Source organism: Mya arenaria, chromosome 10, assembly GCF_026914265.1.
Source record: "Mya arenaria isolate MELC-2E11 chromosome 10, ASM2691426v1".
Taxonomy (NCBI): Eukaryota; Metazoa; Mollusca; class Bivalvia; order Myida; family Myidae; genus Mya; species Mya arenaria.
In genome coordinates, this window is record NC_069131.1 from 31,832,779 (window position 1) to 31,860,318 (window position 27,540).

Genomic DNA, 27,540 nt, shown 5'->3' on the forward strand with positions numbered 1-27,540 from the left:
TTCTTTGTTTCTGATGCTAAATATTTAAACATGATATTATATGCATATTTATCATGACATGTTTTTCAGTTAAATATTGAATTTGAAATAAAACTTGTTATCACCCTTCAGCTGTTATTGTGTAAAATTTATATGTCCATAATGACTGCTAGTGTCGTTGGCCTTTATCAAATAGAATACTTGAATAAGTTAAAAAATAAAGGTATTGAATGTGTGTGTGTGTGTGTTCGATTTTGACGTCCTTGTACAATAATCAATTGTGCTCAAAACAAAGATGGTGGACTAAAACAGGTTATTCCAAAATGCAAATAAATGAAAATGATAAATGTTGTTGAACTACTCACCATCATGGAATGAGTTGTTGGTATGTAAATCATCATGTTCCATGTTTGACCTTCGCCTGAAATGAATCATTTGTCAACATTTGTTTACTCGAAGACAATATAGTTTGCTTTATACATCTGGGCTTGGTACATTAAAAACTACCAGACACCGTAGGATGTTTTTGGAAAAAAAAAATTCAAAGTAGAATTGATATTGTTGTTAACAAACTCGCGTGCTTTGCAGGACGTCTGTAGATTACCATGTTAGAATAAGAGACTGAAAATAAAATACACGTCAGTGACGTCATTTTGTATTCATGAATGCATAGATGTGAGATCTCGTTTATTAAGGGAAAATCACTATATGCGAACCGGTTTGATTAGAATGCTAGTCAGCGTAGCATATCACCGTGAAGAAATTGTAAAAGTGCCACCTACGACATTAATGAAAGTTTCAAAAATGAAGTGTCTTACATTCAGGAGCATTTGGAAACATACTAAACGTTAGTGAGCTTGTCCAGTTCATGGCAAAAATCATTCGAAGAAGGGCATTTTCGATGAGACATCTGAAAAGCAAATTACTGGACCTTGTTGATGATAATATACCAAAAGGTACTCTCGTAGAAAATGAAGTCAATGTGAGTCTGAGAAGAACAATTTCCAAATTGCTGACACGCATTCTAAAGATGAATATGGGTCCGATGACGAAACAAGAAAGAACATTATACTAGACGCAGCAAAAGTTATCAACACATTATTGCAGTTTGAACGAAAAATACGTTCTTCCGAAATTCTTGTTCCAATTTTTCTACTGAATAGAACAATAAGTATATACCCGAAAGTCGAAAATGCTTCCTGCCGTCCATGTTCTCAGCTTCTGACGCTGTCAAGTTGGCTTCCATTGGTCAGACTATCATCCAAGCATGTCGCCCCAGGAATTTTCTTGCCCCTTACAGCTAGGCCTAGTGGTTCAATACATCATAGGTTTGGATCAAGATACTTGGTTGATCTTCTAAACAAGGTGGGATTGTCTGCATCGTACGCTAAACTCCAGCAATTTAAAGCAAGTGCTGAAGCAGGTTTGAACAGTGATTGCTTGATATTTTTTCATGGATAAATGAAAATCAACACCTTCCTCTGTTTATCTTTAATCTGATCTAAACCAAAGGATGAAATCCTTTTCCATCACGACATAAACATGTATACTACGTTCAACAGCACATTAATGAATACAAAACTGAACTAATTTTCCCCTCCCCCTTGTTGAAAAGTCCTATACATGTAGCATAATAGTGGAGTGTGGAAAAGGATGACTGCTACCTGTAATTAATAGACAAGTAAGAGTTATTAGTTATCTCCTCCCCCAGGGACAAGTTTTTAAGGGTACGCCGAAAACTTAAAAGTAAACAAAAAACATCCAACACAAATGAATCATCAATACAAGAAACTAATTAGTCCTAAAGCGCAGTGGTCAAATTAAAAAGCCTCTAGGAGAAAGTCTTTGCCTTTGACATTGTCAACACTAAGCAGTCTTTGTAACACTAAATTAATGTAATATACAGCACAACTCATGTGGATATCATTCATTATTGTCACGGCGGCAAGGTCTCCGGGATGTCAGCAGCTCCTTAGTCCCTGCTTTATTGTAAGGTTGAAGACGGGCAAGGGCACGTGGTACACTGGTCATAGGCCTATCTGGACTAGAGTTTCGGTGGTCCGACTGGTCAAAGCTCAGACGCTTTGGCTCTAAAGTTGATTGGGTAGTCTGCCTTGGAGTAGAAGCCCTGGTTGGCCTACCTGGTATGCTTTCCGAAGGAGACGCCTTGGTGGGTGTTTCGCTTGAGCTAAGCGGGGTTTGAGAACCTCCTGGTGGTAGTGATGGAGTCAGAGGCATGGAAACCTGTGGTGTTACCCTGGATGGAGGAGGGCAATTGGAAACTTCTTGTTGTGGTCGTTCCACAGCGGGTGTCACCGACAAACCTGGCAAGGGAGTGCCGTGGAAAGGGGTGAACTTTCGAAGGTGTTGTCGGTTCCGGATAGTTACTCGGCCTGTACCATCCACACGGATAACATACTGGTGGTACTGCCTTACCTCTACAACAGTCCCAGTGCGCTCCCACCTCCTTGGATGGTTGCCGACCAAGTTTTGCAGATAAACATGATCTCCCACCTGCAATGGAGGCAATCTGTGCGTGTGTTCATTCCAACGCTCATGATCCCTTGAATGTCTTCGGGCAAGGGCCATCTCTCGATGCGACATCAACTCAGTCCAAGTCTCATGAGGAGAGTATCGACCCATTAGGATTGGGATAGCATCACGGATGGGTCGTCCAAACAGTATTAATGCTGGGGACGATTTTGTCTCGGGGTCAACAGAATTTCTGTACATCAGTACGGCTCTCTGGAACTTATCTACATCAAGGGATCCTGTTGCAGTAACATTGTCCATGAGCATGCGTTTAACTGTTTTAACAGCTAACTCCGCCCTGCAATTAGCATGTGGGTTTGCAACGGACGTAATCCTGTGTCGAACTCCCCAGGCCTTTAAGAACTCCTGTGTCTTTCCAGCTGTGAACTGTGGTCCCCCATCAGAAGTTAACTCTTCAGGTATCCCAAATGTCACAAATGTCTCCCGCAGTCGCTTGATAAGGCCCTCCGCACCTGATTCTGACCTGTGTACCATAGGCCAGTTTGAGTATCTATCGACTATCACCACATAATCCTTGCTGTTATAAGTGAAATAGTCACTGCAGATCATCTGAAATGGGTAGTCTGGAGGTGTTATGTCTGAAGGAGGCTGCATCGGGTTGGACTTGGCCATCTTATGGCAGTGTACGCACTGTTCCCTCACCCTGGCAATATCAATTGAAATGTCTGGCCAATACACAGAGTCCATGGCCCTTGCACGCATTGCGCTGACTCCTTGGTGGGCTGCATGGAGTGCATTAAGTACCGGCTTGTGGAGTACAGGGGGAATAACTATTCTTTGGCCCATGAGAACCACACCGTCCACAACACATAGGCCTGCAGCAAAGCGATGAAAAGGGCGCAAGGGCACTGGTAGCTCCCTGCAGTCCTCTGGAAACCCAGCCTCCAGGATGTTGACAAGGTCAACAAACGTCGGGTCTGATGCTGTGGCCTCTCGTACCATGTCCCAAGTAACAACAGTGATGATCGCATTAAGTGCACTGCTTGCAGCGGCAACTGTATCACTGTCATTTGCCATATCATTATCCTCGGCGTGCTGGTATAAGCGTGTCAAGGTGTCACGGTAGAACTCTGTTGTATTACTGAGAGTATCAGTTTCCGGTGCTTCGCCTGGTAACAGAAGACGATCTGGCTGACCAGCAGGGTGTCTTGAAGCTGCATCTGGACCTAGGTTCCTTTTGCCAGGTACATGAACGATTGAGAATCTATATCCTAGGGTCTTCTCTTTGAGGTTTAGAAGTCTCCTGTTGTCAATGTCGGTGAGCGACCTGTCATTCAGGATCTGGAGAAGGGGTTTGTGATCCGTGGCTACGATGAGGTCTTTGCATCCAAGAATATAATACCGTGTTTGGTGGAGTGCATACACTACAGCCAAGGCCTCACCTTCAATGGGAGCATACCTGCTTTCAGCAGGATGTGTGAACCTACTGCCAACTAGACACAGTTTCCAGCCATCCGGACAGCAGGCAGGAGTCTTGCTTTCACAGTGGCAGTACTTCTGCATCAAGAAGAATCCAATTCCATCTACAGACCAGTCTGTGGCCAGGCATGTCAGGCGAGTGGGATCAAATAGGCGCACACCTTCTTTCATCTCCTGGATGATGACCTCTTTGGAATGGTGAAACAGTTCATCTAGTTCATCCGTCCATTGAAATATTGCAGATGGCTTCAAAAGAGCACGAAATGGCTTCATTTGTCTTGTCATGGCAAAAGCATATGCCCCCTGACTGATTAGTCCAAACCAAGCTCTCGCACCAGTAATGTCAGATGGTGTAGGAAAGTGTCTTATTGCATCCAGAAACTTTGTACTTGGTCGTATGTTCGTTGGTGTGATGGTAAGACCTGCGAAATCAACAGTGTCCTGGGCAAATTGGAACTTCTTCGGATTCAGGGTGATACCATTTCGAGCACACAGGTCAAACCATTCACAAGCCTGGAAGAAAGCTGCTTCAATGGAATTTTCCCACATACATGTATCATCTACACATTTGACCTTGTTTTTGAAGTCTGCAATAATGGCGTCAAAGCGTTGATTATAAGCATCTCCACTGGCCATGAATCCCTGTGGAGCCACCTTGTACCTGTAGCGCCCCCATGGTGTAATGAACGTCGTGAAATGTCGGTCCTCTTCACGGATTGGCACAGAGTGGTACCCATTCCAAGCATCTGTCACTGTTTTTTTCATGCCCTGTGGAACTCTATCGGCCAGATGGAAGGGGCTTGGTACATGATGGGTTTGGCGGACAGAATGGCGGTTTTGAGGTTGCAAGTCAACTGTACGTCTGGGGGTACCATCAGCCTTACCCGTTACCACCATCCTGGAACACCATGTTGTGGGGGTATTCGAATCGACCCTCTCAAGCACACCGATGCGAACATCCCTCTCTAGATCAGCATAGACTTTATCCTGCCAGTGGATTGGGACAAGTGCTGGTTTGTGGACTGCCACTGGTGGGGCACTTGGGTCAACATGCAGTTGGAGGGGCTCACACTTCATTAGTGGCAGTGGTTGATGTTCGCACACATTAAAAGTCGTAGCACTGTAGTAGTCGAGAAGCCACTCTTTCAGGGCTTCCACATTGTCCTCTGTTGCACTCAAACCATTGGGTAAAGTCGTGGGCATAGGTGGCGGTTCCTGTCGACGTCTTGGGCAGGAGCAGGTAATATTCTCACAACTATCCATGGAGGCATTGATGTCAGGGGATGTTTCTGCCGTTGCTTGTGGGAAGTCAGTGTGAATTATCCCCAGAGAGACGAGTGCTTCCCTGCAGAGGAAAGCTTTTTCCATGGCATCTGAGACATAACAGAGCAAACGTGTTGACCTTGCAGGCCCATCAACCGTACAAGTGGCAATGTTAACAACAATGGCTCCCATAACTCCAAGATCCTCTCTAATAGCCCCACGCATCACAAGTTTGACAGGAAGGAGGTCGTGTTCCTTTATTCCTAGATTTTTAGAGGACTGTAAGGGTATAATTGTACTTTGACAACCTGTGTCGGCCACCATGGACATTGTGATTGATTTGAGTTCTGAGGCATCTCGCATAGGGTGTCCAAACAATGCATGTTCTTCTGGCAGTGGTGTCATATTCACTAATATCATAGGGTGGGGTTTGGAAGGTCTAGCCACCCACTGACCATCGTATATATAATGTTCGAGAGGTGTTCCACCCTCTTGACATCTGGATCCTATAGCCTGGCTAGTCCTAATAGCTGATCTGCCCTGCTCCGATGTAGAACACAACTGGTCGAAGACGTAACTAGCTTTATCATAGTCAGAATCCTTTGTTGAACCTCTAGTGACATGTGAATTGGGAGGGTTCCTAAGACTCGTACCCTGGCGACAGGCTCTTGATGAAGAGTCACGGTGACCCCACAAACCGCAAGTAGTGCACTTACTACAACATTTGGTATAGTGTCCTTTTGTTGCACATTTACCACAGGTGAATGTCCAGGCCTCACAGTTTCTAGACCTCGTCTTTCGGTCATTCCTCTGACCATGAGCAGGGCCTCCACATGCCCAGCATTTTGCTCTAGGAACTGGGGCAGGTTTTTGGCTTGAACGAGCAGCATACATGGCACCAGCTGAGTCGCCCACTGCACTTTTCGTCACTTTGCCCTGTTCTTTCTGGGCAATAAAAGACACAGTTTCCTCCAGTGTTCTGTCTGTCTTAGGATCACCAAGCAAATCAGACATAATCTCTGGGTCAGCAATGCCCCTAACCAGGTTGTCCTTGATGATCTCATCACTAAAATCAAAAACATGTGCACAGCCCGGTTCCTTGCAGGTGGCCTTATACTGGCAGAGTGAAGCTTGGCCTCGGAGACTGGCCAAAAATGTCCGAATACCTGTCCCAGGAGATTGGGTCATCCTGTTAAGTTTAATGCGGTGGACCAGGGTGCTCTCGTCTTTGACAGCTAGTCTCTTGATTGCACCCAGAAGATCTGCTTCTGCCATGTTCGCAACGTCCCCCTGAATATCACGCATAATGTCTGTGCGTAGATCTGAATTGCAACAGTAGAACAGGGCAGTGGCCAGGACGTTGTCAGCGATAGACATTCCCACCTTGTACATGTCCCACTGTCTGGTGAATGCTGACCATTGGTCTGGATCACATCCGGCAGTAATGGACGGTGGGTCCAACTTCAGCTTTTGTGGTGCTGGGCGGGCCAGTGCCGTGTGGACAGTTCTGTCGTGAATCTGGAGCGCGGCAGTTAGAGCAGCCGCAAATTCTGCACCCAGGTCCTGTGACTTCCATTCGCATCCATCTATCGGGCACTGCAACACCGGCATGTTGTGGAACTGTAGGGTTTCAGGATAATCAGGTTGTAGCAGTCATAAATGAAAATCAACACCTTCCTCTGTTTATCTTTAATCTGATCTAAACCAAAGGATGACTGCTACCTGTAATTAATAGACAAGTAAGAGTTATTAGTTAATGGACAACTGTTACAATTTGTAGCTGACATTGGTGACCATAATGCATGCACATAGGATAGTCATGGTAAAACCAATGAATGTGCATTTTAGCTTGTACAAGCCCTGTATCAGCTGTAAAGATGCCAATACCAAAAAATAAATCCTAGTCTTTGTTGTTTTTGTTTTTTTATTTCATCTGAATTAATCATAATTTATCTTTTATATGAAACACTATACATATCCTAGCCATTTGAATTCATCTATATAATAACGTGCTCATTTTAATAATGGTAACTAACGAACCTTTTACGAAACCAAAACATTCCAAGGATTGCAATGATAACAAGCACCACAAAATAACCAATGAGACCCTATTCAAGATATGCTGACAATGTTGTCTGTTTTTCACTTTCACTTGTATTTCCAATATCTGCTGAATCAAGATTTTAATATCAATATACATTTTTTTTATCTGAGTACCATTCAACAAACCAGATTATAAACAATGCTTTCTCTTTCTAAAATATGTCCACTCCAAATAGATGACTATATTTTTTCATTGACATTTAACTCATTTGTTATCAATTATTGCAGTATATTTTTATGTGTACAACAGAGGCAAACGAATGCATACGCTTTTAAAGAAGAAAACACATAAACGTTCGTTTGAATTATTTAGCAGTAGACCAAACAAACAAAACACATGTATTGAACAGCATTACTGGTAAACCAGTTTTGGACAAGAACATTTCAAATTATTTCCACTAAAAACAGTTGATTAATTGCGTAGGAATCGAATATCATACAATATACATCAAAGTCAATTATAAAGCAGCGGAATAATATGAACAATAACTAATAATTTATCTCGAGGACAAATTTCTCTTAAATTGTATCAAAAAGCTTTGCAAAAGAGACACAATTTCAAAGATGGCACTAGCAACAATCAACGTCAGTTGCAAAATAGGATGTATTTGTACATTTGCTGCAATCTTTAATTGACACACATACCTGTTATATGTGTACAGAGTTTTTGTATGTTTGAATATCCAGGTTTACACTCGGAACATGACCCGTTCTGGTCACATGATTTACATAACTGCGGGCAATGTTAAAGTATCCTCCGAAAAACCCACCTCTGCATGACAAACACGACCCACTCCCTTTATTGCAAGTACTTTCCTGACACCCACCAGGACAGTGTATTTGACAGGATTTTCCAAAATATCCGTCATTGCATGATGTGCAATTATAATCGTTTTCGCATGAATAACATGTATCAGGACATCTTTTCTCACATGTTTGACCATGATGTCCGGGTACACAAACATCACAATAGCCTGTTGATGGTGTTGCAACAAAACTATTGCTTATGCATATGCAATGTCCTGATTTGTTATCACACTTGGCATTTACGCAGCTTTTCCCACATCTGAGTTGGCAGTGATCACCATACCTTCCAGATTGACAAAATGTACAGTTATATTCCCCAGTGCATGACAGACAATTACTATTACATTGTTCATTGCACATGTCTCCAAAGTATTTATCGGCACATGTGTCACATTTATCCCCTGCCCAACCGGATTTTCATGTGCATGACCCGTCAATCCGATTGCACCCGTCAGAGCAGCCTAAAGAACACCTCTGTGTGCAGCCGTTACCATAGTACCCCACAAAACACTGGTCGCATGTCTCACCTGTATAATAAGCATTGCACTAACAAGAACCTGTCGTTGAATCACAATTACCGTGTACGCAGTCATCGATACACTTATACAGACATGTACTTCCAAATCGACCATCCGTACACGAAGTGCACTGTGTAGGGCTGGTGCACGATGTACAGTAATTTACACCACATTGAGTTTCGCAAATGGTCCCATAATATCCATTTTCACATGCAGTACATCCATTCTCTTTATTACAATTAGCACAATGGTATCCACAATATTTTTCACATTTAGACCCAAAATACCCCGTATTACATTCTGTGCAGCCTCCCCATCGGAAACACGTTTTACACTGATATCCACATTCATTGTTGCAACTCTTTCCCCAGTATCCATTCACACAAGAACTACACTGACCATCTAGTCTTTGACATCTTTCACAATTAGGTGCACATGACGATCAACACTCATTGCCATAAAAACCATTCTTACACTCAGAGCAGTTGAAGCCATCATTCCGTGCACAATTTTTACGGTTGATATACTGGCATTCGATATAACACCTATCACCCCGATATCCATCTAGGCATCAATAATTGCAGTAACCAGTATTACTGCATGTTTGTACACCGGGCACACAGCAACCACAGTTTTGACACTCACTTGAAATACCTGTGCAAAATAAAGAAAAACAAAACAAAGGAAGATCAAACATTTTTAATATTAAGATAATCCTTAACGTTAAAAATGTACTGTTTGCATTGGACGTCTGTGACATTCATTTCAATATGTGTGCACGGGTAGAATATATTCAGCCAGCCTAGGAACAGTTACATCAGAATTTATGCTTGAATTAATATTTGGTTGTTATATTTTATTTCAAACCTAACTTTTTTAAACTCAAATTTATGATATTCATAAAACTTTCAAATAGAGCGTGTATTGTGAAACACTTCGGAAAAAAAGAAACAAGTTTGAAAGCAGTAAATTGCATAACTGTATCTAGTTTAAAAAGCTTGTACATGAAAATGGTGTTCCTCTTATATTGATGTGTATTCTGTTTTTTTAAAAAGCAAATTAACAGATTTATGTGATTTATATTTGTTCTCTGTTCAATAAAGTTTTTGGTATTATAAAAATAAATACATATATATATATTTGATAATTCATCCGATTATTGCTGATTAATCGAAAAAACAACAACACATATATACTTACCATGAACTTGCACATATATCAGACAAAGAACCATCACAATGTAGCATATCCCCATGATAAAGGTATATATCAAACACAATTAAAACTTTATGGTCATGTTTTTAACTTCATTACGATTTTACAAAAACATCATTATCTAAATATATTTAAAACCAATCTAACCCAGACAAGATCTAAATGTTTTGCTGACGGATAAGGAAGTGATTACAGATACGTGTATACCTGTGTATACAAACAAAAATATAAGCTTAAGTGGTTTATTGGTATTCTTTATCCCTCTGTTCTAGAAATGTTTGATAAAAATTTAAACATGTGAAATGGAAATGAATGATTTGATGCGACAATGTCGTATAGCCATATATAAGTTCATTCTAACAATCGATTGTTTAAGTTGTTTAAGTCAAAGTGTAAACAAGCCACTTACTGAGCCAGCCGCTATTCATATTTACCGCTTAACATGATTAAACGCATTAACATTTGACAGCTGATTGAATGAGAAATATGTATTGGAATACCTCATTAATAAAGCCTTCTCATAGGGATAGATATAATGTTGACCACTCATATGGGAAAAAATGGCTTTTTATAGAAATTAAATACAATTACTTGGATTGACGATGGTATAAAATATTATCATTATAATTATGGAAATAGTCTTGGTTTATTTCGAAGGTTTAAAAGTAACTAACTTTAATAATAAAAATAGAGCAGGATTATTTATATTTTCAGAATAATTGTTTTAGGTAAATTGTATAAATAAAATAAAAATGTAGTATGGTTGGAAAAATAGAAACGTGTCCATAAGGAAGATTATTTGTAACGTATGGTTACATGAAAACAAAGGCATTGGAGAACGATAACTCATGATACGGATGAAAATGGGGCGTTGAAAATCAAACAAAACGAGTATGAGATGAATTTCAATTTTGTTCCTTAACCGTTGAAACCTTAAATGCCTAGATTATTTATTTGTAATAATCACTTAAGTATGATTTAATTCAGGTTCGATATCATCCTTACAACACATTCACTTAAATGATATGTACCAAACAATTAATCATTTTCTGTCGATTTTGGCATTCAACCGAGGATGTCTTTTGGTCTGTAAAGCAATATTTTTGTCATGAGTAAATTATGTTTATTAAGCAAAAGAGAAAGGACAATCTTGTTCAAACCGAAATTTTGTAAATTATCACAAGATCAAAAGTGACATGACAATACAGGCATGCCAAAATTGGTTTGGATGAAACAAGATGCAGCAATGACTTAGTTATTCGTACCCATGACGTTTGTCATATAAAGTTCTGACTGGAGCGTAATAAAATACTAAAAGGTGTCGAAGACGATATTAAAAACTTATGAACAGAACAATTTCTTTTGGCTAAATAAATATTATGGTGTTATTACGGTACCATCCCTGGAGTAGGTCTTTGTAATGTAAGTTGAACGTTATTCAATTCCATTCCTCGTGGATACCGGATAATTCCGTTATTCATGTCGCTTATTTCAATCAGTGAACATTAAAAGATAAGTAACAACTATGTAGTTGCTTGAATGTTTTACTAAAATGCAGAGTTGGTAACTTATTACCCTATATGAAAAGGGCGTTAACTGAAACCTGTATTATGTTGTAAGAGCTTCGTATTTGGCAGCAGACGATCATGAACAGCAGCATCGTATCCCGACAATAGTTGTCATATATTGTACTGCACCATAGACCTGATACAAGTGTAGCCTCGGTGAAAAATACCTTGTTTAAAACACGAACAATAATGTTTCGACCAAGGATCGTCAACACCATCTTCGTCACCGGATCGTCGAGACATATATGTTGTGCTTTACTATAAAAATTCTACATAAATAGCCTCGATAAAAAGAGTCTTGTGCAAGTCATCTACAATACTGTACTAGCATTGTCATGAACTGTTGGAGCATCCAGAAAGCAGAATTATAATGACAGACATCGAGTGGAGCTGATTTATTTGGGCGTTTAAGTTTTCCTATCTAATGAACTATAATTAAACTTAATTCATTGGGTGATGAGTTTTTCCATGTAATTATCAAATAAGCATTGCTTTACAAGTAAAATATTTAGCAAAATGGCACCGATCTCGGTAGCGTTTATCATCATTTCAATGGTAATTTAACCTTTTTAATCATATTGATAACCTTTAGGAGGGAGTTGTGTAATCCACTGGATTAATACCTTGATAAATACATTTGGGACAAGTTATTGTTTGTTGTGGGGGACAGATTTGAATATTAATTGACGGCTTTAGACAAACATTTTCGTGTTATTTACGTTTCCCGGCCGTGGCAAGGTTTTAAAATGGGATATTCTAAATTGACATGGTTGAATAAATTTCTCATGGACCTCTTGAAATAAAATGCACTTCACATTACGCTATTACATGAAATACGTATAACAGGAGTGACCCGTGAGACTATACACAGTCGCTCGTTAAAGAACCTGAGAAGCTCTTACTATGATTATACTGTATACGCATACAATTGCCAATGACCTAGCCAAATATATATTAAGTAATACAACAACGGTTAATTTACCGGTAGCGTGAATGTCGACCGAAATACATACAGAAACACGATTCACAAAAGAAAAACAAGTTGATCGAACAAAACACATAATAAATATAACTATTTCTGATCTTGAAATCAGTCCTGTATTCCAAGGTGTTTACTTAATCAAGTCGATCAGTTTGAGGATGAGGGATTTGAGAGGAAAAGTTTAACCTTGTTTAATTTATTGAATTTGAATTATTCCTGAATAGGAACATTTTCATTGTGTATTCATTTATTTTGTTGCTAAGATCTATATTTAAAACAAAAAGGTGAAGCGTGAATTATGATTTTTATCAGCGGTCCTTGATGGCCTTATATTCAAATAATTTACAGAGCGGTTGTAATATCCTAGCATCCTAATATCCTAGAATTTTCTTACATTAAATATCTTACCTATCTAATGTGCCAAATTGCAGAACCACACATACGTCCAATTTTTATTTTTGACGTTCTAAAACTGTGTTGAAAATTAATTTGTTGTCGAACAAGAGATAAACAAAATTCATTTCAAAATTTAAAGCGGAATATCGCTCGTCTCGTCCTAGGCGCAAGACGGTGGTGATCAACATATTAAAATTGTATCGATAACACAAGACTATACAAATTGAGACTTATAATACCACACATTTTTGGAAGACCTCAATCCCACATACTAATTTAGGGAGCGATATATTACAAAATGATAAAACATTGGTATTTCTAGAAGCGGTTATTTTGGTAGTTGAAATGAGTATGGAAATCATACCACTAGAAACTGTAGCTAAGCTTCAAGAAGATTTGATAATTAATTAAGAAGTTATTGCCTGAACACGATATACATACATGTCGATGGGGAACAATTATGGTTTGATTTTACCTTTATAAAATGACGACTGATGCTGCATATTTTGCTGACGCTGCCGCATTCGGTCAACACTGTTGAATAACTTATTGTGTCGCATTTATAGACGGGGGAAAAAACTAAATGTCGCCTTAATGTATTAAAAATAATGTTATGGAAACCTTAATTTGCACAGCTTTATAGCAAAACTCGACATCAAAATCAGTATAGAAATAAGTAGTAGTTACGGCACCCACAAACAGAGTTAATAAGATTGCACAGGAGTGTTTTCAAACAGGTGTGTGTCTTCAATTATGAGGGCTTCGGTTTTATACTATGTAATAATTAACGTGTTGTATAACTTAATGATAAATCGACATAATAATATATATTAGCAGTGGACCGACAAACATGCTTATTCGTCTATTTTTTAAGAATACATTTATTTATAACATGATCACATATGATATAGTTATAATGGTGTTTACAGCTTTATCTATTTAAAATCAGGCAATGTATTGTATCAAGAACATATTTATTCACTTCCAGTTTTTTATGTTTGTCTTTACTTGCTTCAAGCTAATCTTTGAACCTCAGGAAGTGTGTTATTACGTCATAGACAAATGATCTTGATCCAACCAGTCACATAGAAGAATATATTTTATTCGTTATAAAAATATATACAACATATTTTTTGAATAAGGTCAATTTGGGGCATTATAAAAAACATTTCAATACATATAATGCTTTAATACAATGTTAAAAAAAACAAACGTAAATAAAGTAAACAGACAATACTCCTGTTTTCAGATTCATCCTTACACTTTAATATGCATTTCATATAAGTTTGAGTGAGACATGATGTTTTTGTACCATTGGACATGTTGACCATTCCACGTTTTGCCTTTTGATAAATGATAACACTTTTAATCATAAATCAACTGTTTTATAGTATACATATTATTTGAAGCCAATGCAAGTTGGTAGAAAACATAGAATACTATCAGAAAACTATTTTTAAATAAAAATATAACTTCTATAAAAAATATATATATGCAGTTATGCAAATACTTAAATATTTAATAAAATATTATGTTACGTGCAAATCTTCTCGTACAAAACATTTTGTCAATGAAAACCTTATCGACGCCAAAAACATTTAAAATACTTAATGGCTCGTTTAAATACAATTTTTTTTATAAAAATGAAATAAAAAATGTTTAATTGTATGACGTCTTTGTAAACGTTTCTCATTCATTGTGTATTCAAAGTACCTTCTACATCCGGCATAATGCAACACATATGTAATGACAATGATAATGTACAATGCGTTCATTAATCATTAAAGCAGCACTAACTGCGTTCTTACATCAACTTAACGACTGAAAGTATACACCACGCGCACATTGAATGTCGCTGAATCTTATCAAATGTTACCTATTGCGCGATAAGTTTGCATTTATGCCTCTCCTATGGGATCTCGTTTCGATCAAATACAACACACTACAGTATGACTCAAATAATGAGTGCAGTAAGTATGCAAATATTTACAATGACAGTCAAAAAACAATGTTTAGATATACATATAAACACTAGCGTTTTGTAAATTATGTGATTACGGTGATGCAGAACTGCAATCATTTTACGGTTACATAATTCAACATAGCAAATTATACGTAATGAAGCTGAAGATTACATATCTATCCATGATGTTAATATTCATGTGTTCTTGAAAAGGGCAACACATCGACGTCTTGTATCACAATGGTCAGTCGTGTTTACTTCCTCTTGATATTCGGACTTGTGTTGTAGTACACAGCGTCATCTGTTGTATTCAAGGATTAGAAACACACTCGTAGCAAAAGAAAAACTGTTCCTGAAAAATAAAACCTGTATGCAAAAACAATGATCATTATGGATAGACAGATTTAAAAATATAAAAAAGACGAAAACTTCCAATTTAAATATGCGAATCGATAACATAAACAACGTCATAAATAGGATACCATCTAGGCGAAACAATAGCAACGTTACTTATTTCATTATGCAATCTGAATGCCAACTTGGCAATTACACTACCAAATATGTCGACCTTGAATAAACAAATGAACAAATATTAAGAAGTTTAACAAACAAACATATGATGGACTCAAAACGTCAACCGATACAAACTATTTAAATTTATTCGTGTGCAATAAATATAAATATCATTCATGGACATTCGTATTAAAGAAGCAGTTGTTATCAATGTGTTTCTCGTTCAGTGTATGTTAGGTTTTGAACTTGGCGCCTCTCTACAGGCTTATCGTTAAAATTACTACTGGTTAGTCATCGTGGTTTCCATTGTGCCATTGTGGTGCAAAAATAATACCAAGCATAAATTATATAAAATGATTTGGTTGAGAAAGTATTTTATATTTACCTTATTTGGAATGGAAAGCGGTCGTCTTGCTCTGACTTTCCTCACCGCATTGACCACACTGACTTCATGATCTTCACTCAGTGTTTCAAGTAATGTCGAGACAACACATAAAAGTGCGCTCTTTCCAGCGCCGTTCCTGTCACAATGATATTATGTCAGGTAAAGATTGGTATCTACGACCGTATTAATTAGTTATTTTCTTGTGATATCAAAGGTATTTTTAATATCAACACTAAGACAAAATCTGAAGGCGACTTTGCTAATAAAAGGGTGTACGTACATACAATGCACCAATATCGGTCCGTTCAAGTGAGATGATTTGGATGCGTCTTCAACCTCTTTGATGAAGGCAACAAAGTGTTCTGCCGACTTTGGAGTATCGTCATTTCTATCCCAGTCCAAATATTCATAGTGTGGTATTTTTATCTCTGGCTTGGCCTAAAATCCAACGAAAATACTAATGTTGCTGTTGTTGTTGTTGTTGTTTATTGTCGTCTTAAGTGCTTTTGTTATTGCTGTTGTTTTGGTTTATTTCATACTAGAAATCACATATTTATTTCCACATGAACAATAAGAAACTTTTAAAATTTCAACTTTAAAACAAAAGAGAAATTAGCATTTGCTGTGTTTTCAAAAATAATCATACAGCCTTAAATCGAACCTTTTCGTCGGGTTCAAAATGCAGCTTTCTTTTAACAAAGTGTCTTGAACTTTGATCTTTGGCAGAACGTATGGAAATCACACCTTTCTTCATTGATAGGTTGTCACCAGGAACATATAAGCCAATCCCCTGCATTAAACAATAAAAATAACAGGAAACCCGTTTCTTCATCTGAATAATATACAGAGGATTTTACATAACTGGCAACTCGATACCGCATTTATTATGTTTTACGCTTTATCGAAATGAACAAGTATTGAAATAATAATAAGTGCTTCTACATAGACATAGCTAAATAATGAAGAGTATAACTTAACACAAGCTATATATCCCTATATACGTGTAATATCGTACTTTCATAATTGCTACATTATTTGTTGTATGAACAAGATAATAACAAAAACAACACCTGTGCCTCCATACTAACAATACAGGAACAGTTTTCTTGAACAGCAAGTGCAACAAAATCGGAAACTGTGTCAGCCAGAGGTGTTTGTGCAACCAAAAAGCGGTCTTTTGTTTTGAAACTCTGAAAAGTGATTTAAAGTGACAGAAATGTATTAATAGTAATAAGGGAGTTTTGTCGCTCTCGTTTAGCGTATGTTAGGCATTAACGTTAGGCCTTTATAAAGAGTATTAAGATTTTTTTCTTTACGTTCTCCCTGTAGTGTACATTGTATCTTTATTGTGAAAATGATTAGTCCATTTACTGAATGTAATGGAAACTTCGTTTCAGCAAGTCAACAAATTGTATGCAGACTATCCAAATACTTATAGAGCTATCATTTCAATCCAAATACTTTTAGAGCTATCATTTGAACATGCGTACGGCAAACTATCGTAAGATCAACAACTTCAATAAAAGCGTTTGTCAATGTTACTATTTCAGTTAGATACTGTATTTCCGTGATAAAGCATACAGACTCATATCACTAATCATATTCTTAATATCTAAAGTTATTTTATGTGTTTTTTATGTTTCTTATATGTTACAAAATTTGTTTGAATTTGCAAATTTGTTTTTGTTAATATTGTTTGATTTTGCAAGTTACAATTTCAATTTCATGTGTGATAGCCATTAATTAACTGAAATTCCTGATTATTCTCGTACGTCTGTTGTTAAGATTGAGGCAGAATTTATGATTAAATATTCATCCTACATACTTACGTTGATGTATATCGCATTGATGTAATCAGATTCGCCTGGTTTCAAAAACAGATAAAGTCGTGGTCTGTTGGAATCACCTAAAATACACAACACTAAGAATAAAGATCATGTGAACAAAAACCACTTCAAAGGACGGGATTTTCAAGTTGACAGAAGAGGGCGCTTGGCAACAGCAGACACCTCCGACACGGAAACAGGTGGCAAATCAAAATCAAAGGAAATATTTTACCAACGGTCATGAAGACGGGTACCGGCCCTTTGAAAATATGGCAAACGTAATAAAATATTAGCACAGTTAAATGCATGTGGCTGGACTAACGATAACAGAGTTTTGCGAAAATACGGGATGGGGATATGGTTTCTATTTGTGAGACACAATTCGGAGAATTTGGCGCTAATTGAAGAAAAATAATATACATGGCTAGGATATAATAAATTGTAAATGGGGTTACAAAACCGTCTGGCGCGATTTGGCTACTTGGTAAAGATTGTGTTTATGTGAAATAATACAATTCGAGAATGAAATTTATTTTGTACTGAATTGTCCATTAGATGTTAATAATTAAATTCTCAATAACCCTAAAACCAAATCAAATTAACTCGGGCATTTAATGCCAATGTACCCTAAAGCAAATGCTCATTCATTGTAGCTGCATTCTTAGGGTACAAAATAGCATTACAATACATATGTTTAATCAGATTATGGATTCTAAATCATTTTGCCTATACAAATCGAACATAAAATATATAGAAAATGAATTATATGATATAGTTTTTGTTTTTGAATTCCAGTATGTTAAACTACTTTTACACAATCAGCCAGTGTTTAAGTGTTTAAACTTGGTGATTTTTCCTTTGGTCCGGGTGTTATTTTTGTTATCTAGTGAGGCCATTTATATGTATTTGTATGATCATGTCTGTATAAAGCACATTTAACGTTACTTACTTACATAGTTTTAATCGTTTAAAATTATTGCCTCAAAATCTCTTAATACATGAAGAGAAACTAACCTGTCATATTTTGTTATTTAGTGTATGTATATATGTTTATAACATGTTTATTCAACAAACCGCAAAATGAAAAGGGAAAACGCAACTTTCCCTTTTCAGTATGGTAACATTTTTATTCAACAGAAACCCTTTGTAATGTCCTCAAAGCATTTCTGTAGGATTAGAAATATCTTTGGGAATATTACCAAACACTTCATAGTATAGTATTGAAGAGTTATAGTGTGTTTTTCAACATTTCTGGTAATATTCCCAAAAGTATCCATAGTATGCCAGGTTTTCTGGGAATATTACCAATTTGATCTTGAAAATTTGGTAACATTACCAAAACATTTTGAAAATATTTCCAAACACTTTGTAGTATAGTATTGAAAGTTGTGTTGGGGGTTTCAACATTTGTGGGAACATTCCCAAAATAATCGATACTATGCCGAGAGATTTTCTAAAATATTCTTCAACTATGAAAAGTCACAAATATTTGGTAATATTCCCCAAAAAAATGATGAACATTTTCTGCTAGGATTCTGAATTTAATGTCCAGGTTTTCTGGGAATATTACCAATTTGATCTTGAAAATTTGGTAACATTACCAAAACATTTTGAAAATATTTCCAAACACTTGGTAGTATAGTATTGAAAGTTGTGGTGGGGGTTTCAACATTTGTGGGAACATTCCCAAAATAATCGATACTATGCCGAGAGATTTTCTAAAATATTCTTCAACTATGAAAAGTCACAAATATTTGGTAATATTCCGAAAAAAAAAAGATAAACATTTTCTGCTAGGATTCTGAGTTTAATGTCCAGGTTTTCTGGGAATATTACCAATTTGATCTTGAAAATTTGGTAACATTACCAAAACATTTTGAAAATATTTCCAAACACTTTGTAATATAGTATTGAAGAGTTATGGTGTGGGTTTCAACATTTGTGGGAACATTCCCAAAATAATCCATACTATGCCGAGAGATTTTCTAAAATATTCTTCAACTATGAAAAGTCACAAATATTTGGTAATATTCCCAAAATAAGTGATGAACATTTTCTGCTAGGATTCTGAATATAATGTCCAGGTTTTCCGGGAATATTACCAATTTGATCTTGAAAATTTGGTAACATTACCAAAACATTTTGAAAATATTTCCAAACACTTTGTAATATAGTATTGAAGAGTTATGGTGTATTTTTAACATTTCTGGTAATATTCCCAAAAGTATCCATAGTATGTTGAGAGGTTTTCTAAAAATTAATAAAAACTAGGGGTTGTCATAAATATTTGGTATTTTTCTGAATTATGAACAATTTCGGCTAACATTCTAAAATTCGTCTTGGAAATAACGTCCAGGTTTTCTGGGACTATTACCAAAGTTAATCTTGAAATTTCTGGTAACATTACCAAAACCTTTCGGGAATATTACCAAACATTTCATAGTTTAGTATTTAAAGTTATAGTGGGGGTTTTAACATTTTTGGGAACATTCCCAAAACTATCGATATTATGCCCAGAGATTTTAAAAATATTCTTCAACTATGAAAAGTCACAAATATTTGGTAATATTCCCAAAATAAATGATGAACATTTTCTTCTAGGATTCTGAATAAAATGCCCAGGTTTTCTGGGAATATTACCAATTTGATCGTGATATTTGGTAACATTACCAAAATTATTTGAGAATATTACCAGATGAACTGAAACAAACTTATTCAACAAAAAGCCTTTGAAAACTCCACAAATAGTTTCTGTAGGACCAAACAGTTCATAGTATAGTATTGAAAACTGGGGCTTTTCAACATTTTTGAGAACATTCCCAAAATAATCCATATTATGCTGAGAAATTTTCTATATCATTCTTAAACTAGGAATAGTCACAAATATTTGGTAATATTCCCAAAATAAACTACGAACATTTTCCGTTATCGTTCTCAAATTCATCCTGAATACAATTATATTATCTTGAAATATTTGGTAACATTACCAAAACATTTTGGGGCATATCAAAAGATGAATTGAAATAAAATAATCCAAAAGAAAAAGCTCCACGTGGGCTTCTGTAGGACATGAAACATTCTGGGAATATTACCAAAATCTTCATTGCATAGTATTAAAATTAACGGCAGGTTTTTCAGCATGTTTGTTATATTCCCAGAATAATCTATAGTATGACTAAAATTGTTCTAAACATTTCTAAAACATGCAATATTCGCAAATGTTTGGTAATATTTCCAATAAAAATATAAACATTTTATAACAAGAGATGTTTGTCAAACATTAATCCCACCACCCCCTGAGCGCCATGTTGTCAGGATTATTTGAACAATCGAAATATGCATGGACTTAAATGGCAGCTGATTGGTCATTGCCATTGGATGACTTTAAGGCAGTTTAAAGATTATGACCATTCAAAGTGTGAGGATAGTAGACATAGTGTTCAATCGTGTTCAGATGATAACAGATATTTGAAGATAAAATGTGTCCTCTTAGAAGGGAATAAGTAAATACGACAACATTTTAATGGCGAATATGAGTTATGACCATGACGTTTGACTCTAATAAGTGTTGATTGATAGAACGACATAGATTACATATTCCTGGTTGTTTAAACCTACCAGAATGTTATTTCGGTATTACAGGTATGTCTCTTGCAATTTTACAATTTGACAATAATTATTTTGATTACAAGTGTGGACTTTCGCATATTATGATTTAAAAAAAAAACACAGAAAAGAACAGAACAGACGTTTATAAGTCATATACATCAGAACATCGTCTAAACACATACACTTAGGTTTTTGATATCAAATGCTTGTACATGGTTAGTGCTATGGTTAAAGACACAAATATGTTGACGTAAAGGCAGCAGTATCAGAGGATGAACTAAATTAATAATAATAATAATAATTATTATTAGGAATAACATTACGAATACATACTGATTCTTTAACATAATCGCAGAGCTTAACCAGCTCACATTTATTGACAGAGTTAAATATATTTCTGGGAATATTACCAACTAAATCTTGAAAGGTTTGGTAACATAACCAAAACAATTCGGGGATTCTTCAAACTTTTCCAACATCCAGTCAACTCTACAGTTGAAATCCTTCGTCTATACTTTTTCTCTAGCCCTGATGATCTAGCTCTGGGATACATTGCTATGAAAACATCATCTCCTACATGGCTGTAGACGTTGCAATTCCCCTGTTTTCTTAAGCTTTAATAACCTCTGAACTGGTCTGCCTTTTCCTGTTTTACTTGTCTGAAAAATAATTATAATTGATCAAACATTATCTATGAAGTTTTTTTACAAGCAATTAAAATTTAACACGGTGCATAAATATGAACTGGTCTGCCTTTTCCTGTTTTACTTGTCTGAAAAATAATTATAATTGATAACATATCTATGAACTGTTTTTTTAAGCAATTAAAATTTAACACGGTGCATAAATATGATCTATTTGTTTATTGTTCTTTATTATTTAAAAAATAATACATGACTTTATGGGGTAACTTAATTGTAAAAAGTATAGTCTTTTGCAGCAAATTTTCCCATTTTTGCAGGCAGTTGAATACATACATGTATGGGTTTCTTTGGTGTTGATGTATGAAGTGGCTGTGTGGGTTCCTCTGGACTAACAACAGCCAATGGTTCATCGGACTCCTGAATTAAACCGTCATTATAGTATTGTATCATGACTTTTTTCCAGTTTTACTTCTTTATGTGCAAAATTAAATATAATGTCAAGAGTTTGTGCCTTCCAAACTTGTCATTCTAATAAAGGTTACACAGGGTCACTGCTTATCAACATTTCTGTGATAATGATCTGAAGCAACATATAAGCCACAGTCTTATAAATACTCCTGACTGCCCAGCTGGTATTCAATTCCAATGCACATGTTTCAAACGAGCTGTACATGTAATTTTTAACTTTTTTTGTCGTTCATTAAATTTCATTTGATTCAGTTAACTTGAACTTTTAAGTTGAAGAATTAATTTTGTTGTATACCATTATACTTACATAAACAGTTTAGAATGATCTCTATTTGTGGGATATATATTTTTAATAATAAGAGCAATCACTAAATGTCATGAATATCCCCACACGCCCAAGTCAACTCATACGACCTCGTATGACAAAATTGAAGATCGAACACAAGCTATCGCCAGTTAGGCTGATAAAGAAATCATACGAAAAAAATGACTTAGATGTCTCTTTATCAATTTCAAGAACTGTAAAGAAAACATTGTGATTTCAGTTTTAACTTTTAATTTATCAATTAGTGTAGGCCAATCCTCTATGTATGCAAATATTTACCCCATTCTCAAGATCATTTTGATACATGCAATAACTCACCACAAGCTTAACACTGCAGTATCAGTCAAAACAAAGATCATCTGGGAATACACACATTCAACAGCCCAGCAGGATGGCCCACTAAGTGGCAATTAATTGACTGGTACAATTTCATGGTGATTTCATGGACTGATTAGCCTTTTTCTCAAAATGAGGAGTAAATGGGAGGCAATTTCTCTGAATTGTAGAGCGCAATGGACTTAGTTTAATGGCACAAGCTAATTTTTATTTTTCGCCAACTATCTTAGGGTAACGGCAATCTACATGCCAATGGTACTTACTAAAATATCAAAATTCTAACCCTTGTAGAAAATTAGTTTTCAGTTTAACCGCACAAAGGCATATATTTATAAACCTATTGACCACTATACACGAGGTTATGAACACTTGCAGTCCTAAGTGAATGCCGCTACTGAGCATCAAGCTGATGCTCGGGCTTATCAGTGAAACTAATCTAACATAACTTTAAACTGACCACTTGACCCTTTCCCTGCTGGGAGCTGTTCGCCTGACTAATTTGAGAGTAATAGCTGTTCTTGTCTTGAGATTTGGGCCATTTTATGTTAGGAGGTTTTTCTTGGTATTTCAACTTTCGCTATCTTGATTACTGCACTTAGTAAAACCAGAGTTATTATAATTTAATCAAAAAAGTATTTCACAGGAAAACATACGAACCTCAATCCAAGTGATGACTTCAGAGTTTACAAACTTTAGACTTTATAATTATGAGACTGTTAGCAATTGGATAATGTTGCTATGATTTAATACGGTTGAATTACGCGTAATCATCTTAAAGTGAAAAATAGCACTGTATCAAGTTTGCAGTATTCTTTTCTTGTTCCAAAAATGCAACAAAAGAAAGTATTATTTTCATTTGTTGTGAAAATTGCGAAAAACATATTTTTTAAATATAACCATATATACCAAACTTCATTATAACTGCATTATTGACACTGTTAGATATACATGTAATACATAAATAAATATCCATTTCATTCAATTGTACATTTCATTGGGTATAATAGGGTTGATATTGATATATTTGTAGTAAGTAGACAGCTAATGTTATCTTAATGAAAAGTATAAATAAAAATCCCATGTATAAAGTTATTCCGTTCGAAATTAAATCAAACGATAAGACTGAATATATTTTTTTATTTACTTCAATGTTTCATTTCTTTGCTATGGAATCAATGATTATGTTTTTTCATTTTCATAAATAGTTTAAAACTAAAGTAAATGATATAAATTGCTTTTCTATAGTCATCGTGAATTTTAGTGCAGAAATCGTAATGAATATGTTCTCTGATAAATATCCTTCTGACCCCAAAACTGACCAGGGAAGAGTGGTTAATGGGCCCCTGCTGACAGAAATTGGTTATCTCAATTACATGCATAATAAACACCTAGCTGTGAAGTGAGGCTTCGAAAATGGACCAAAATCCAGAAACCTGGCATAAACTGTAGGACTGCTTGATACGGGCACATTGAAAATGATCCATGGAATAATCAAAACAATAACTGGTTACATGAATCGTATCTTGTTAACCAGTTAGAATGTACTTACTTAATGGAATTCATAAACACTTACTAGATAACCAGTTGAAGCTAAAGGCCAAAATGCATTTATAAATATGTGGTAACACGAATGTTATCTGCCGGTAATTATGTTCCTAATTAAGTGGAATTCGCTAACCATAACTAGATAACCTGTTTATGCAGCTAAAAGGGAAAAAAGGTGGCAGTTCCGAGCACTTTGAAGCCAGTTTTTAGTATTGTGATATTTATCTTACAGAGAACAGTTTCTATTAACTAGATAGCTTGATAATTATCGCATAATTAAGTGGTTAACACGAACAACTCGCACACGTTAACAGATTATCTGACGGCAGTTATGTTCCACCGTATGTATCAGACACATGAGGCCGATAACCTATGTTAATCATTTTGTTATTGTGTAACTTGTAAAAGTCAATCTCTGGAATGCTTTGATTGTGCAAACATTAGCTCCTACATCCTTTAGAGAGTCATATCAGTTATAAAAAATGTATAACTAAATAAATAGTAACAACATGATGGTTTCATAAATGCGCATATATACATAATTATTGAAAATATTATACCATTATACGTTTAGTAAATGCATGCAAATAACATCTAATGAATGTAAATGTAATACACGTTGTGAATTGAAGAATCACATTTAATTACATTTTAAAAAATATTGCATTCCTGAGAGGGCAATAGGAAAACATTTCAACTGCATAACATAAATAACTGCACGTTTTCACGTTTGAATTTCACTACAAAAGCTTCATGATACTAAGTATTTCTTTTTTCTATTTTACATCGATTGAACTGAAAATGTCCATCGATTATATCAATTATCCCTCTCAATGACTGAGTCCCGGGTCATAAACAAGTAGGCCAACCGCCTTTATTATGGGACCGTATAAATCAAAGTCGTATTTTCCTACCGGGATTCAAACCAACGGCCATTAATAGTCTGGCACCGAATTAGCCGGGTATAGTGCAGGAAAAACAGGAACAAATCGTTCAAAGTTCTGATTATCAAACACTCAGCCATTTCTTAATTTCAAGTATGCCTCTGAATCACGGTATTGGGTGAATTATAAAAACTCTATAGAGCATTAATAAACAAAAGATCACAATAATATAATGCGCATTCCATTAACATGAATTCCATGCGCATATAATAAAATAGCGCCTTTGCGCCGATACTAATGTATATAATTAACCGAAGAAAATCGCATGCGTAAAGTAAATACAAATTGCAAAAACATACTCCTGCGCTGGAAATATGAAAAGCCGAAATGTGCTTAAATTTATACTGAAATCTTTTGTAATTTTTGAAACTTTGATTTACTTAAATAAATAAAAATGACGAGTCTGAGAACGTCAGTGTAACTGATTTGTTTATTGTGTTTATTAAAGTTCAAAAGCAATGACCCTTAAATAACAATCATACTGCAAACACTTAAAACCAAAAGTGAAAGTAAATTGCGCAGTAAACAATTAAATATTTTAAAGTTGAAATAATGCCATTATAGCTAAAATACACCCGTTCCGTTCTATTGCATACAAATAAAAGTTTGTAAAAGTCTGTATGACCTTTCGATTTCTACAGATAACAACAGGTAATATGAATACTCCGAAACAATACAACTTTTGACATCCATCTGATAAAGAAATCAGAAGAGGTAGGCAGACATTGAGTTGTGTATAAAATGTAAACACAATTGTTGATCTAAATACACACATTAAGAGTATAAATCACTCAAACAAACTATAAACGTCACTGGCAGTATACTTTTATTAAATAACAAAAAAATAACAGTTTACCTTTAGGCTGAAGATAAATTCATCATCAAACTCAAAGATATGCTTTGACAAATCCTGAAAGTTAAAATATTATAATAATTATAATAGTCTTAAAAAACCATTAACTGTGTTAAGCATACATCATACATATTCATGTACTTAATACAGTTTGATCAAATATCGTTACATTAGTAAATGGAATTACGTAGCATTATAAAATATATTGTTAATCTAAATTGAGCATAAAGATAAATTCCATGGTGTATTCAATACAAACATTGCTTTTAATCTGCCTTTACGACATAAAGGTTAACTGCTTTACATAAGTAGAGTTATTTATATAAGAATATTTGAGAAAAACATGTAAAGTACCTGAGCATTTAAAGAGATTTCCATTTCCTCAAGGGATATTCCTAATGTGTTGGTTTCTTCATCAATGACATCTTCCAAAGAAATGTTTTCTAAAGATATTCCGAGATAATCCATTATTGAATTCAGCTAAATATTGTGGGAATTAGTTTCAATTAACTGATAAAGTTCAACAAAAATTAAGCAGACTATCAAAGTTGTGTATCCTAAACAGTCCAGTCAAAATCACTTTTATTTTAATAGTCATATTGATAAATCACATTCTGGATTGTTGCTTATTGGTTAATTATATCCCTCCGCAAATTTCTTAATTTCTAGACATTTTCCTTCAATCTTGAAGCTTCGTTTTATGACCTGCTGATGAGCAGTTATAGGCACTTGAACAACTGTTGCGGATTTCAAGACAAATATTGATCTGATCTTGACACTAATGGGCTTTGCAATTACAAGGGTGATATCTGACATCAAGCTGGTGTTACTGAGAGTTTTAACTGGTAAAATAAAACAAAGGTTTTACTATTGACTGATTTTAGCGTCAATCTAGTCCAAACTTATGAAAATAGGCTCTGGACTGAAAATATATATATCAAATATATAGGTACATTTGTTTATGTTTCAAGCATTGGTTTTACTTATCATAATAATATTACATTTTGATTCAATGCGGCGGGTGCCTTTACTATGGTTAATTTAACGATTCTCATTTTTCGTTGGGAAAATCTAGGAACATACTGAAAGATTAAGATGTTAAGAAAGTGTATAAGCTTTTTCACCAGTCAATTTGTAACCACGCCCTCCTCCCACATATCCGGCGGGATGGCCGGGGAAATGGGCCGTATTTTTACCTTTCAGGTAGCCCGGTAGTGCCGGGTGAATGAGGTGGTTTTGTCTTTGCGCCAAAAATAGTCAGGAATAGTCTTTACTTGGGTGCGTGGGAATTTTGAGAGGATTTTACCAGTAGTTTTTTCCCGAAGG

At 35.6% G+C, this 27,540-nt stretch overlaps 1 protein-coding gene across 2 annotated transcripts in view; it reads right to left on the reverse strand.

Moving 5' to 3' along the window:
* Positions 1 to 14,047: 14,047 nt before the first annotated feature.
* LOC128206770 (receptor-type tyrosine-protein phosphatase alpha-like) overlaps positions 14,048 to 27,540 on the reverse strand; it is a 124,645-nt gene continuing 111,152 nt past the window's right edge. The window contains exons 14-19 of one of the 2 annotated variants that reach the window (XM_052909460.1): positions 17,494 to 17,570; positions 16,735 to 16,854; positions 16,326 to 16,454; positions 15,945 to 16,102; positions 15,665 to 15,800; positions 14,048 to 15,118 (exon numbers count right to left, since the gene is read on the reverse strand). In XM_052909460.1, coding sequence (XP_052765420.1) covers positions 15,077 to 15,118; positions 15,665 to 15,800; positions 15,945 to 16,102; positions 16,326 to 16,454; positions 16,735 to 16,854; positions 17,494 to 17,570 — 662 coding nt within the window. In that variant the 3' untranslated portion in view covers positions 14,048 to 15,076. Of the gene's footprint in view, positions 15,119 to 15,664; positions 15,801 to 15,944; positions 16,103 to 16,325; positions 16,455 to 16,734; positions 16,855 to 17,493; positions 17,571 to 27,540 lie in introns of those variants that run through there. The other variant, XM_052909465.1, reaches the window with a different exon arrangement.